Source organism: Dama dama, chromosome 5 (assembly GCF_033118175.1).
Source record: "Dama dama isolate Ldn47 chromosome 5, ASM3311817v1, whole genome shotgun sequence".
NCBI classification, from domain to species: Eukaryota; Metazoa; Chordata; class Mammalia; order Artiodactyla; family Cervidae; genus Dama; species Dama dama.
In genome coordinates, this window is record NC_083685.1 from 110,714,602 (window position 1) to 110,729,894 (window position 15,293).

General features: G+C 38.5%; 1 protein-coding gene and 1 pseudogene across 1 annotated transcript; one reads left to right on the plus strand and one right to left on the minus strand.

Moving 5' to 3' along the window:
- The first annotated feature begins 761 nt into the window (after window positions 1-761).
- On the plus strand, window positions 762-6,223 carry LOC133057962 (bax inhibitor 1-like; annotated as a pseudogene).
- Window positions 6,224-7,386: 1,163 nt separating this feature from the next.
- KRT40 (keratin 40) lies at window positions 7,387-14,836 on the minus strand. The gene is made up of 7 exons (XM_061143981.1): window positions 14,326-14,836; window positions 13,408-13,490; window positions 11,856-12,012; window positions 10,896-11,057; window positions 10,691-10,816; window positions 9,051-9,271; window positions 7,387-8,164 (listed from the first exon to the last, which is right to left on the minus strand). Exons 1-7 carry the CDS (start codon window positions 14,770-14,772, stop codon window positions 8,065-8,067), a joined length of 1,296 nt encoding a protein of 431 aa, XP_060999964.1. The 5' UTR covers window positions 14,773-14,836; the 3' UTR covers window positions 7,387-8,064.
- Between the last annotated feature and the right edge of the window lie 457 nt (window positions 14,837-15,293).

Genomic DNA, 15,293 nt, shown 5'->3' on the forward strand with positions numbered 1-15,293 from the left:
TTGATCCTTTCTGGAAGACCTAGGAGAGAATAATCTCCTTACCCATTCCAACTTCTAGAGGCTATCCATGCTCCTTGACTTGCTGGCCCTTCCATCCTCAAACAGCAATAGCCAGTCAAGTTTTTCTCATATCGCATCACTCTAATGCTGACTCTTCTGCTCCTATCTTCCACATTTAAGGAAGAACCCTTGTGATTACATTGGACTGAGGTAATCTAGGATAATCTTCCTATTTTAAGGTCAGCTGATTAGTAACCTTTCTTCTCCTTTGTCACGTAGCCTAATGTATTTGAAGTTTCTGGGATTAGGACATGAACATCTTTAGGGGCTCATTATTCTGCCTAACACTCAATGGAAGGGAAAAAATGCAATTTACAGTAGTACCATAAAATGTAAAATATGGAAGAATAAATTTAGACAGGTATAAGATGATGCTGTTGAAGTGCTGCAGTCTTTATATCAGCAAATTTGGAACACTCATCAGTGGCCACAGAACTGGAAAGGGTCAGTTTTCATTTTAATCCCCAAGAAAAGCAATGCCAAAGAATGTTAAAATTACAGTACAATTGCACTCATTTCACACGCCAGCAAGATTATGCTCGAAACCTAGCTCAAGCTAGGTTTCAACAGTACATGAACCGAGAACTTCCAAATGTACAAGCTGGATTTAGAAAAGGCAGAGGAGAAGCGCATTTGGTGTTAGAAGAGCTGCGTGGGCTTCTGAGAGGCAGGTCCGAAAAGCAGAGGCTGTGTCCCACAGACACTAGCATCATGAATATATTTGATTGGAAGATCAATTTTGATGCACTCTTTAAATTTTCCCACATAACCCCCTTGACACAGCAGCACCTGAGAAGGTCTATGCCCGTTTTGCCCTCTGTATGCTTGTGGTGGCTGCAAGGGCTTATGTCCATGTGGTCACCCATTTCATTCAGGCTGGCCTGCTCTCTGCCTTGGGCTCTCTGGGGTGATGATTTGGCTGATGGCAACACCTCACAGCCATGAAACTAAGCAAAAAAGACTGGGACTTCTGGCTGGATTTGCTTTCCTTACAGAAGGTGGCCTGGGCCCTGCTCTGGGCTTGTGCGTTGCCATCAACCCCAGCATCCTTCCCACTGCCTTCACGGGCACAGCAATGATCTTCACTTGCTTCACCCTGAGTACACTCTATGCCAGGCACTGTAGCCACATCTTTCTAGGAAGTATCTTGATGTCAGCCATGAGCCTGATGCTCTCGTCTTCCCTGGGGAACCTTTTCTTTGGATCTATTTGGCTTTTCCAGGCAAACCTGTATGTGGGGCGGGTGGTCATGTGTGGCTTTGTCCTTTTTGATACTCAACTCATTATTGAAAAGGCTGAAAATGGAGATAAATATTAAATCTGGCATTGTGTTGACCTCTTCTTAGATTTCCTCTCTTCAGAAAGCTCATGATGATCCTGGCAATGAATGGGAAGAATAAGAAAAAGGAGCGAAGCAGTCATCCAGCCTTCCCCAATTTGACTTCCTTTCCCTCCGCCCCTCATTTCCTCTTTGCACACATTACAGTTGGTGTGTTCTGTGATAATGAAAAGCATCAGGAAAAAAAAGAAAAGAAAAGAAAAGGCAGAGGAACCAAAGATCAAATTGTCGATATATGCTGGATCATAGATAAAACAAGGGAATTCCAAAAAAAATCTACTTCTGCTTCATTGACTATGCTAAAGCCTTTGATTGTGTGGATTACAACAAACTGTGGAAAATTCTTAATGAGATGAGAATACCAGACAACATGACCTACCTCCTGAGAAACCTATATGTAGGACAAAAAGCAGCATTTAGAACTGGACATGGAACAACAAACTGGTTCAAAATTGGGAAAGGAGTACATCAAGGCTGTATATTTTCACCTTGCTTATCTATCTTATATGCAGAATACATCATGCAAAATGCTGGACTGGATGAAGCACAAGCTGGAATCAAGATTGCCGGGAGAAACATTAACAACCTGAGATATGCAGATGACACACTTCAGTGGCAGAAATTGAAGAGGAACTAAAGAGCCTCTTGATGAAGGTGAAAGAGGAGAGTGAAAAAGCTGGCTTAAAACTCAACAATCAAAAAATGAAGATCTGGCATCTGGTCCCATCACTTCATGGCAAATAGAAGGGGAAAATATAAACAGTGTTAGATTTCATTTTCTTGGGCTCCAAAATCAGTGCTGATGGTGACTGCTGCCATGAAATTAAAAGATGCTTGCTCCTTGGAAGAATAGCTATGACAAACCTGTACAGTGTATTAAAAAGCAGAGATCACTTTGATCACTTTGCCAACAAAGGTCCGGATAGTCAAAGCTATGATTTTTCCCATAGTTATGTTTGAATGGAGAGTTGGACCATAAAGAAGGCTGAGTGCTGAAGAATTGATGCTTTTGAACTGTGGTGCTAGAGAAGACTCTTGAGACTCTTGGACAGTGAAGAGATCAAACCCGTCCATCCTAAAGGAGATCAACCCTTAATATTCATTAGAAGGGCTGGTGCTGAAGCTGAAGCACCAATACTTTGGCTACCTGGTGTGAAGAGGTGACTCATCAGAAAATACCTTAATACTAGGAAAGCTTGAGGGCAAGAGAAGGGAGGTTGAGACGGTTGGATGGCATCACAGACTCAATGGACATGAGTCTGAGCAAACTCAGGGAGACTGTACAGGATAGGGAAGCCTGCATGCTGCAGTTCATGGGGTTGCAGAGTCAGACACAACTTAGTGACTGCACAACAACAACAAAGGTTTTCAATTGATACCACATAAATACAAGGAATCATAAGTGATTACTATGAACAATTACACACCAATAAAATGGACAACTTAGAAGGAATGGATATGCTCCAAGAAAGGTACAATCTTCCAATACTTAATCAGGAAGAAAGAGAAAATATGAACAGATGATTACCAGTAATGAAACTGAATCAATAATACAAAAAACTCCCAACAAACAAAAGTCCAGGACAAGATGACTTCGTGAGTGAGTTTTACTATTCTCCTTTTCAAACTTTTTGAAAAATTTGCACAGAAAAGAATGCTTCTGAATTCATTCTACAAGACCAGCATCACTATGATACAAAAACTAGATAAGACACCACAAGAAAAGGAAAATGAAAGGACAATATCACTGATGAACACAGATGTAAAAATTCTCAATGAAATATTAGCAAACTGAATTCAACAATACATGAAAAGGATGATATACTACAATCAAATGGGATCTATTTCAGGCATGCAATGGTTCAATATTTATGGGTTAATCAATGTGACACACCACATTAACAAATTGAAGAATAAAAACTATATGATCACCCCAATAGACAGAGAAAAAGGTTTTGAAAGAATTCATCATCCATTTATTTAAAACCTCTCAACAAAGTGGGTATAGAGGAAACATACCTCCACAAAAAAACAGATCATGTGTGACAAGCCCACAGTTAACATTATACTCAATGATGAACATTGAGAGTATCTCTTTTAAGATCAGGAATAAGATGAAGCCCATTCTCACTCTTTTATTCAACATGGTATTGGAAGTCTTAGCTACAATAATTGGAAAAGGAAAAGAAGGAAAAGGAATCCAAATTGGAAAGGAAGAAGTAAAACTGTCACTGTTTGCAGCTGACATGTTTATATATATATATATATATACATATATATATATGTGTATGTATGTATAATATCCTAAAGATGCATACCAAAGCCATTAGAACTAATGAATGAATTCAGTAAAGTTGCAGATACAAAATTAATATACAGACATCTGTAGCATTTTTATATACTAATAGCAAACTATCAGAAGGCAAAATTAGGAAAACAATTCTATTGAAATTACATCAGAAATAATAGAATACCTGGGAATAAATCAGAAAGTGAAAGAACTGTACTCTGACAACTATAAAACATTGATGAAAGAGCTGAAGACTATGCAAACAAATGGAAATATATACTGTGCTCATGGATTGGAAGACATAAAATTATTAAATTAACTGTACTACCCAAGACAAAGTAGAGATTTGATGCAATCGCTATATGAAAACCAAAGAAATTTTTCATAGAGCTGAGCAAGTAGTCGTAAATTTTGTATGGAACCACAAAAGACCCCAAATCCTGAATGCAACCTTGAGAAAGAAGAACAAAGCAGTATCACATTCCCTGATTTTAAACCATGCTACAAAGCTACAGCAATCAAAACAGTATGTGAAAGTGAAAGTTGCTCAGTCGTGTCCAACTCTTTGTGACCCCATGGACTGTATAGTCCATGGACTTCTCCAGGTCAGAGTACTGGAGTGGGTAGCCCCTTCCTTCTCCAGGAAAACAGTATAGTACTGAGCTCTCTATTTTGTCCCATGATGTATGTGTCTTTTTTTTTTAAAACAGTATAGTACTGGCATAAAAGCAGACACATAGATTATGAGACAAAATAGAAAGTTCAGAAATAAACCCACACAGATATGGTCAATTAGCTTACGGTAAAGAATATAAGAATGAGGAAAAGAATTTCTTCAATTAGTGGTCTTGGGATAACTGGATAGAGCTATGTAAAAGAATGAAAAGAGACCATTTTTCACACCATATACAAAAATCAACTCAAAATGGATTAAAGACTTAAATGTAAGACTGCAAATCATAAGATTTCTAGAAGAAAACATAGGTAGTATTCTCTCTTTGAAATTGGTCTTATCGATATTTTTTTGTATGTATCTCCTAAGGCAAGGGAAACAAAAGCAAAAATAAGCAAATAAGAACACATCAAACTAAAACCTTTCGTGCAGCAAAGTAAACCATCAGCAAACTGTAAAGGCTGCCTAATGAGTTGGAGAAAAAATTAACAAAAGATATATTTTAAGAGGTTAATATTCAAAATATAAAAATACTCAGACAAATTGACATTAAAAAACCCAGTTAAAAATGGGCAAAGAACCTGAATTGACATTTTTCCAAAGAAGACATACAGATAGTTGACAGACACATGAAAAAAATATTCAACAAAACTAGTCATCAGGGAAATGCAAATCAAAATCATAATCAGATACCACCTTGCACCTATCAGAATGCCTATCATCAAAAAGACAACAAATAACGAGTTTTGGGGAGGATATGGAGAAAAGGGATGTGGACAAACATAAACTGGTTCAGCTATTATGGAAAACAGTAGGGAGGTTCCTAAAAAGATTAAAAATAGAATGCCCTGTGATCCAGAAATTTCATTTCTGCATATTTACCTGAAGGAAACAAAAACAGTAACTCAAAAAGATATAGGCACCCACATTTTCAGTGCAGCATTATTTACAATAACCAAGATAATGGAAGCAACCTAAATGTCCATTGATAGATGAATGGATAAAGAAGATGCATTATTACTCTGCCATAAAAAATGAAATCTTGTCATTTGCAATGACAATTACAATGGATGTAATTCAGAAGGCATTATGCTCAGTGAAATGTCTGAGAAAGACAAATACCATATGATCTCACTTTTATGGTGAGTATAAAAAACAAAGTGCAAAATGAAAATAAACTTACAGATTCAGAGAACAAATAAACTTCCCTTAGTTTATTTTGAGTATTTTCATTACTTTTTTGTTATTGTTAAATCAAGAGGATGCTATATAAAACATCTAGCATAAAATTGTAGGTCTCAAATTTGATTTTTCTTTCAACCTGCATTAGCTATTATTATTATTACTGTTACATGCTTTATCTCTGGGTTTCTAAAAAGGTAGAAATAGAAAATTGAGGAGAAGAACTTCTCTCCAGCTTTCTACTGTGTTTTTTTTTTTAAACTCTTAAATTCTGAAACAGTAATAGAGTCACAAGGATTTGCAAAGATAGTACAAGAAATCTCATATACTCTGGTTTTCTGCAATGGTTATATCTTATTCAACTGTAGTACAGTTGCAAAATCAGGAAGCTGACATTGATATAATGTTTGTGTTTCCCACTATATAATTTTTTTTCACATATGTAGATTCAGGTAACTACCACTGCATTTAAGATATGCAACAATTCAACCAACAAAAATCTCCTTCATGCTACACCTATTTGTTCTCCATCTCTATAATTTTGTCATTTCAAGAATGTCATGTAAATAGAATCATACAGTATCTGACCCTTCAAGATGACCTTTTTTTCACTCAGCATAATGACCTTAAGATTTTGAGCACATTTTGGTTGTTTGCAGTTGTTACCTATTATCAATAAAGCTTCTATGAACAATTGTGTATTTTGTTTTGTTTTCAATCCCATTACTTACAATTTACCTATACCATTGTATTTGAAGTGAAGTTCTTGTTGAAAGCATAGAATTGTGTCATGCTTTTTCTAATCCATCCTGCCAATCTCTGTCCTTTAATTGATGTATTTAGACCTTTTCTATTTGTTGTAATTATTGATATGGTAGGCTTAAGTTCACACTTCATTTTTTGTTTTCTGTTTGTTCTCTCTGGGTTTTTTCATTTTTCTTTTTCCTGCTTTCCTTGAACACATTTTAGAATTCCACTTTGATTTACCTATAATGTTTTTAAGTGTATTTCTTTGTATAGCTTTTAAAGTAATGCTCTAGGTATTACATTATATATGCATATCATGGTCTACTGGACTTGACATTTTGTCAGTTCAAGTGAAGTTTAGAAACCTTACCTCCCTTTACTTCCCTTTATTCTCCTCTTCTTGGAGCTTTCTTTCTTTCTTTTTCTGTTTGTACCAACTGGTGTTACTGGGTTCTTGGTTTCTCCAGCTCACAATTCCAGGGTACATGAGGCAAAACGAAACCTCAGGGAATTCACCACTCTGTTGTTCCCAGAATAGCAAGGAATTTAGATGGTTTGGCTTCTTCCAACTCTTCAGAGTCTGCTTTTGTTATATATATGACTTCCAGGGTTTTTAGCCATACTTAGGAAGAGAAATCAGAGAAGGCAACGGCAACCCACTCCAGTACTCTTGCCTGGAAAATCCCATGGACGGAGGAGCCTGGTAGGCTGCAGGCCATGGAGCTGCTAAGAGTCGGACACGCCTGAGTGGCTTCACTTTCATGCATTGGAGAAGGAAATGGCAACCCACTCCAGTGTTCTTGCCTGGAGAATCCCAGGGATGGGGGAGCCTGGTGGGCTGCTGTCTATGGGGTTGCATAGAGTTGGACACAACTGCAGCGATTTAGCAGCAGCAGCAGCAGGAAGAGAAATGGGGAAATATATGTCTACTTTCTTTCTGGAAGTTCTCTACTTTTCCATTTAAATATGTGAAAATATTCGTTATTATACCTACATGTCCAATAACAGACCAATGTACCTTAAGGCATTTTATGAAACCACAAAATAATGATCATGAAACAATCTTATATTTTTATTAGGAAAGAAAATGCTTAGATAACATAGTGAAAAAATAGGTTAAAACTATATGCTCATACAGATTCAAAGTAAAATCATGCAACTATGATTATTATCATTATAGGAAAGAAAACTGGAAGTTCCCAAAATACAAACAATGGATATTTGGGGTATGGAATTATGAGTGATTTTTCCCTTTCCTGTGCCAAATTGAAAAAAAGGGAATCTAGTATTTTTATAATTAATATTCTCAAGTGTTTCTTCTCAGAATGATATATACACCTATCTTCCATGTTATATGACATTTTACATGAATTAGCTAATCTATTTGTATTCAAGGAGTTAAAAAATATCTTCCTTCTGGGTTTAGGCAAAATCAAACTACTGGAATGGGTTTAGACAATGACCTTGGCATCAAATGGTTATTATATTAACAGTAATGAGCTACAAGGCTGTATTTACCATGCTAAAGGATGAAAACATTTTATTGGAGAGCAGCAAGAAAGTTTTACAGACTCCTAGAATATCACAAATAAGCAAGCAGGAGAGGAAATGACAAAATAGAGATATTTTGTGCATGCTTAGCGGACAATTTTAGAATACAAAAGCCTTCTTGACTTGAATTTCAAGTTTGGATGTCCCTGATCGAAGCACCGTCTCCTTTCAAGGATTCTGCTGGCTTCCCTTCCTCCATCTGCTGTGCTGGATGTATAGCCTTCAGGGACAGCTGTTTTCCACTGTGCAAATTATGTATGCCGAGCATGGCTCACAAGTGTTGTTTGACGTGCTTGTTGCAGAACATGGGTTACAGGGAAGCCTGTGAAAAATCCATTTTTAACTAATCTCAACATGGAGAAGCTGGATAAAATGTCAACTCAGAAAAAAATCATGCCAAAATTTGCCCTTCAAATTATATTTTCAAGAACACTATTTGCAGAATAACATTTGAATGAAGCCTGTTTTATCCCTGGACCCAGAATTGTCACTTCACGTTCACTGTAGCAGAGACAGTTGGATAAACTTTTATGTATTTTCTTTAGCTGGCAAATGCCATCTTATGTGTGTTACTGACTTTCGTTTTTTTCTTCTTCCAGCTTTATTGAGATATACTTGACATACAGCACTGTATAAATTTAAGGTGTACAGCATAATGATTTGATTTATATATGACATGAAATGATTACCACAATAAGTTTATTGAGCATCCATCAGCTCATACAGATTCAAAGTAAAAGAAAAGGAAAAATATTTTTTCCTTGTGATGAGAACTTTTAGGATTTTCTTTTAACAGCTTTCCTGTTAACATATCACATACGGCAGTGTTATTAATTCCATTGCTTTCTAATGCCTATTTAGGTCCCATTAGCCAGAGGTTATGCATATTTTGTCATTTGTCTAGTAGTTAAATCATTCAGTACCCTGGAATATTTCTTCTGCGTTTCCTTTAACGGAAGTCAGGAGCAAAGCGAAACTCCCAGCTTGAAATGTTACATATTATATTTTTTCTGCCTTTGAAATTTAGAACATTTTGAACATTTCTATTGTCATGTGACTAGCCTTGCTGCTTTTCATCACTCTTTAAGAATATCCTTTAACACCTTTAAGGAGGTTTGAACATGGCCAGATCTTTGGGAAACAGGATGGTCCTTCAAGAGCCTCTCTGTGACTCTGGGGGATTTTAAGAGTGATTGTGTGGAACTTGCCTGCCGTCCTCGCTGTCCAGCAGCCCCTGGTACGTGTTGATCTCACCCTCCAGCCGGGCCTTGGTGTCCAGCAACACCTGGTATTCCTCGTTCTGCCGCTCCAGGTCGCAGCGGATCTCGGCCAGCTGGTTCTCCACGTTATCGATCAGACACTGTATCTGGGCCAGCTCCGAGCTGTACTGGGCCTCGGTCTCCGCCACGGTGCATTCCAGAGATTCTGTCTGCACAAGGAAAGAGAGTGTAAATAAGGTGGTTGTAGAACAACCTCTGGGGCCAGATTGCCCATTTTCCAACCCTGCTCTACTCTTATCTTTCCAGCTATGTGACTTTGGAAAATTACTTAGCTTCTCTGAGCCTCAGTTTCTTTTCTTTTTTTTTCAGTTTGGGCATTATTTATTTAGTATAAATACATTTTAAAAGCCCCAAATCTCCTACTATTTTACCACCCTGGAAACACCATGGTGTCAAAAGTCCTGTTAAGATTGAAGATTAACACCTGCTAGAGCCATCAGTCTGAACTCAGTTTTATTGTATAAAAAATGAAGAATGCAAAGTACCAATCTCATAGGATGGTTGGAGGGTTAAATGAGTAAATATACATAAAGCATCTAAAATAGTGCCTGGAAAATTTTAAAGGTCATAAGAGTTATCATTACCACTATGACCTCTGCGGCCTATAAGATACTAGTGTAGCCTAAGGAGGATCAAAAGCATTTGAGAGAAAATGTTGTAATGGGCTCCTGGCTCCTGGTGTGGTTAAGAGAAAAGATTCTGAGATTGAACCACTTGGATTCAGCTTCCACTTTTGCCTCTTAAAACTTGCATGAACCCCTGTTACTTAATCTGAGCCTCAGTTTTCCTCATCTGTATAACGGGGTCAGTGAAAGGATTTACCCCATAAGGTAACTGTGAGAATTAAATTAGCATTGTGCCTCTCACAAGATGAATGCTCAGCTATTATTCACTTATATATTATCTATAGGACCTAATGTGGCTCACACGGTAATGGAAATGCCTAGTGTAATTTTGAATACATGGTATTCTTGCTGCTTGGGTGAAGTGTGGTACAGAGAAGGGTCCAGCTGAGGTGTGGATCCTGGGAAAGTTTAGGATGGTTATAGAATGTAAAGTCTGAGTATCTTCATTTTAAATGTGATGGTGAGCTTGGAAAATTGGCCCAAATCAAAAAAAAAAAGTGAGTGGGAGAAAATATTTGTGAACCATGAAACCAACATCTCCAAAATTTGCAAGCAAAAATTTTTAAAAAAACAAACAACCAAATCGAAAACTGGGCAGAGGACCTAAACAGACATTTCTTCAAAGGAGAGCCTTTGGTTTGTAAGCTCCTCTCTCATTCTTCTCCTTCCCGTTCCCCCTCTCTCTTTGTCTCTAGAGGATGCTGCAGGACCATGCCCAAGCCAAGAAAGGAAGGTCAGGACATCCTAGTGGTTCATTACAAACTGTTGACCTATCACTTCTGCTTCTAGCTGGGTAAACAGCATCCTTGAAAAAGGGAAGGAAATTCAGACCTTCTGCTGCATGAACTGTGCGTTTGCCCTTTGGGTTACAGAATAGGGGATAGTAAGTATCTTAAGCATGATTCTTCAGTGACAAAACAGAGTGGTCTTTCCCTTACACACCAGGCTCTGCTGTGCTTGAAGCTCAATTTCCAGAGTGTTGGCTGTGCGCTTCAGTTCCAAGATCTCCGCTTGGCAACCCTGCAGCTGCTCTGCACTGGATAGCTGCTGCTGATTCAGTTCCTCTGTCTGAAATACAGGCATGATTAGAATATGCAAATTAGGAAGAAGTCTGGATGCCTGGCATTTTATTGCTCCAAGTGCCAACCTGAACAGTGAACCATTCTTCCATGTCTCTGCGGTTGTTGGCCAGCACAGTTTCATACTGACAACGCATCTCATCCAAGACCCTGTTGAGATCTGTGGTGGGGGCAGTGTCTAGTTCCACACTGAGTCGGTCACCCAGCTGTCCACGAAGCACGTTGACCTCCTGAGTTGGAAATGGAGTAAAGAATGTCTGACTGGTGGGGAAAAAATTCAACGCAACATACCAACAGCACCCCATTTCTGTTTTTTGCAGTAGTGAGTAAAAGTGTGAGATTTAGATTCAGATTGCCTCGCTTGAGATTCCTTTCATCACTCAGTTTTTTCATCTGTGAAATAGGTATGATTTTACCTTTATAAGAGAGTTATTGTGAGACATATGAGAGTTCATATTCATAGAAAACACTTAAACAAGTCCTAAGTGCTTCATAAGGTCTCAATGTTAGTTACTATTATCATAAACAGGTGTTCAAAGGGAAGATATGCTCTGTAACATCATTCAGCTTTTCATTTTTCAGCTTCATAAATATAGGATAATTATATAATTCACAGTTGATGATTTAAAAAAGTTTATAAATGCAGAATATTAAAAAAATTAGTCTAAATATTGCATGAGTCTTTTCTCCTTTATGAAATAACCTTCATACTCTGCAATTATCAGCTTGATTTTCATACTTAATGGGTTACAGATAAGAGTGGCATAAAACACCCAGGAAAGCTATTTGTGGAGCTACCTCCTCCCCCAAAATAATGGCAGGTGAAGTTCCTCCATTTGGCACTGGTCAGTGGTCATTTCATGTTTACATTCAGAGATACACCAGAATGATCAGGCTGAATAGTAACAGTGCCTAGAGTGATTTTCTTCCACATCAATCAACATCTACTTAAGTTCTAGGTATATACACAACATGAGCTTAACTTTGTCACTTTGAGAGCCCTTCAGTGATTTTACCATTTTCCTCACCTCTTCATGGTTTTTCTTAAGGCAAAGGAGATCATCCTTCAGAGACTCCACATGGGCCTCCAGATCAGATCTGCACACAGTCAGCTCACCCAGAATCCCACGCAGGCCACTAATGTCAGTCTCTACCAGCTGGCGAAGAGAGAGTTCAGACTCGTACCTTTTACAGCAAAAGAGATACAGCCAATGCTTACTCTGCTGGACACTGTGAAAAGTGCTGAGGCATACAGATGACGGACGCATGACATCAAGGAACCCACATGCCATAATTTCTCCTACACCCCAAATCATGAAAAATTCAAGCTTTATGAGCATTCTTAGCTTGAAAAAATATTACAAAGGGGATACTTGTGATGTGTGCATGTAGGTATGTGAGAGAGGAAGAGAAACAGCCTATCATCTATTAAGCTCAAATTCAGATCTGGTCTTACTCGAGCTTGTACTTGCTGCTAAGTCCATAATATAAGCAGCTCATACAGCTCAATATCAGAGAAACAAACAGTCCAGTCAAAAAAATGGGCAGACCTAAACGGACATTTTTCCAAATAAGAGCTACAAATGGCCAATAAACACACGAAAAGATGCTCTACATCTCTCATTACTGGAGACATGTAAATCAAAACTACAGTGAGGTACCACGTCACACCAATCAGAATGGCCATCATCAAAAAAACTACAAACAATAAATGCTGGAGAGGATGTAGAGAAAAGGGAACCTATTGCACTGTTGGTGGTATGGCTGCCATGGAGAACAGTATGGAGATTTCTTAACAAAGTGGAATAAAACTGCCATATGACCCAGCAATCCCATTACTGGATATGTACCCTGAGAAAACCACAATTCAAAAAGACACATGCACTCCAGTGTTCATGGCAGCACAATTTACTGTAACTAGGACACGGAAGCAACCTAGATTTCCATTGACAGATGAATGGATAAAGAAGTTGTGATGATACATACAATGGAATATTACCCAGCCATAAAAAGGAAAAAAAATTTGAGTCAGTTATAGTGAGATGGATAAACCAATAGCCTGTTATACAGAGGGAATCATTAATAAGTCAGAAAGAGAAAAACAAATGTTGTATATTAATGTATATATATATATATATATATGGAATCTAAAAAAATAGCATGATGAACCTATTTACAGAGAAGAAATGGAGATACAGATATAGAGAATGGTCTGGTGGACACAGCAAGGGGAAGGAAAGGGTAGGACAAATTGAGAAAGTAACATTGACATATATACACTATCAGGGGTAAAATAAATAGCTAATGGGAAGCTGTATAACACAGGGAGCCCAGACTTGTGCTCTGTGGTGACCTGAAGGGGTGGAATTGTGGAGTGAGAGGCTCAAGAGAAAATGGATATATATACGCTGCTGCTGCTAAGTCGCTTTAGTCGTGTCCAACTCTGTGCGACCCTACCAGGCTCCCCCACCCCTGGGATTCTCCATATAATTATGATTGGCTTATGTTGATATATGGCAGATACTACCACAACATTGTAAAGCAATTTCCTCCAAGAAAAAAAGTTCAAATGAAACTTACTTTGACCTAAAGTCATCAGCAGCCAGTTTGCAGTTGTCAAGCTGTACGGCAAGTCTACAATTCTCTGCCTTCGTACACAAGATCTGGGAAGTAAGTTACTATGTCATGAACGGTTCTTTGAGAGAAACCCACATATCTACTCATTTAATAACCATGCCAGTGTTTATCTTTTAAAAGTCTTTATAAGAAAATATAAAATAGCTTCCAGCATGCTTTTATTGACCACATCATTTCATGAAGGCCAATTTATAAGCAAAAATAGAGAAATAAAAAGGTTTATTTTTTTAATGACCTAAAACATTTTGCAGTGTTCCTTGGCCACTGAATTTATGTAGATTTATCTCTAGGAGTTTATATTATGACTACATCCCCACCCATGATAATAAAAATTTATCAGTAAGAAAAGGACATAATTACTAGGTAAAATTATATGATTAAAAATATGACATTTCCATATCTATGTTAAATAATGTACATGTACAGTGTTACACACAGAAATAATTTTAGATATAGCAGTGCTTTTCCTCATTCTGTAGCTGATAAAGGTAAATTTAGAGATAAGGGAGTTTATTATGGTCACTTAGTAATTAGTGGCAGCATAGAGCTAGCGCTGATGTTTACTGACTCCCCCCCCCCCCTCTTCTTTTTGGCCATGCCACATGGCATGTGGGGTCTTAGTCCCCCACCAGGGATGGAACCTGAGCCCTCTGCAGTGGAAGAACAGTGTCTTAACCATCGGACCATCAGTCACCCTGTTTGCTGACTTTTGGTCCTCTACCCTTTCCTCTGCATCACATTACCTCTGGGGAGTCCCTCCCCTTTCCCTGGTTCCCCTCCATAGAACAGACTCTTGTAATATGAACATAAAGCACATCACAGGCTGGGAAGGTGGAACATTAGGGCCATGAGATACTAGACCTTTTGTTGGAGATCTTCAATGGTGTCGAAGTAACACTGATAATCAGGGCACACCAATGGGACATCCTCTTCACACTGTTCTCGGATCCTGCTTTCCAACTCGGCATTCAATTCCTCCAGCCCGCGCACCTTCTCCAGATAGGTGGCGAGCCTGTCATTCAGGAACTGCATTGTCTCCTTCTCGTTGCTGTTGAACACACCATCCTCACACCAGGCACAGTTCCCCACCAAGCACGGGATATTACAACTCCCAGCAAAGCAGGATGGCGGGAGGCACCCAGCTGGCAAGCGAGACCCGGATAGAAAGCTGGGGGTCTGGCAGCTGGATGTAGCACAGGCGCTGGGGAGACTAGTGGTTTCAACGGAACAGGTTGAAGTAAGCGCACAATCAGAAGCCCTGGCACTCGATTCAGAAGAGCAGCCCGTGGGGGAACAGTCAGAAGTCATTCTATCGGAAGTGAAGGACAAAGACTAGCTGCAAACTCCAATGGCCCGCCTCCAAAACTCTCGTTCCTTCCCGAGACTTTTATATATACCCCACTTCAGATGGGTATTTACAGACTACACAGGATGTTTTCCGGTGCCAGTTTTCATATGAACATTCATTAGTGTTGTTTATTTGCTGAAGAAGAGTTTTATGCTTCGTAAAAGAGGCATAACTTCAGGTTACTAAATAAGGACACCATCTCCCTGTGCCAATAGGATAAAGCACTGGCTTCAGAAAATCTTCATAGGAAGCATTGTCATTTTGACAGAATAAGGAAAGAAAGAGAAAATTTGGCAATCAGTAATTGTAGATACAACTGATTACACATAAGGGAAATAATATTCCTACAGATTTTGATCCTGTGCATTGAAAACTGCTCATGTCTTCTTTTGAAATTAATATTACAACTCATTGAAATGCCGTTTGTTTGTGCCACCACCATAAAAGTGTTCTGTGTGATTAGCAATCTTCAACGCTTTTT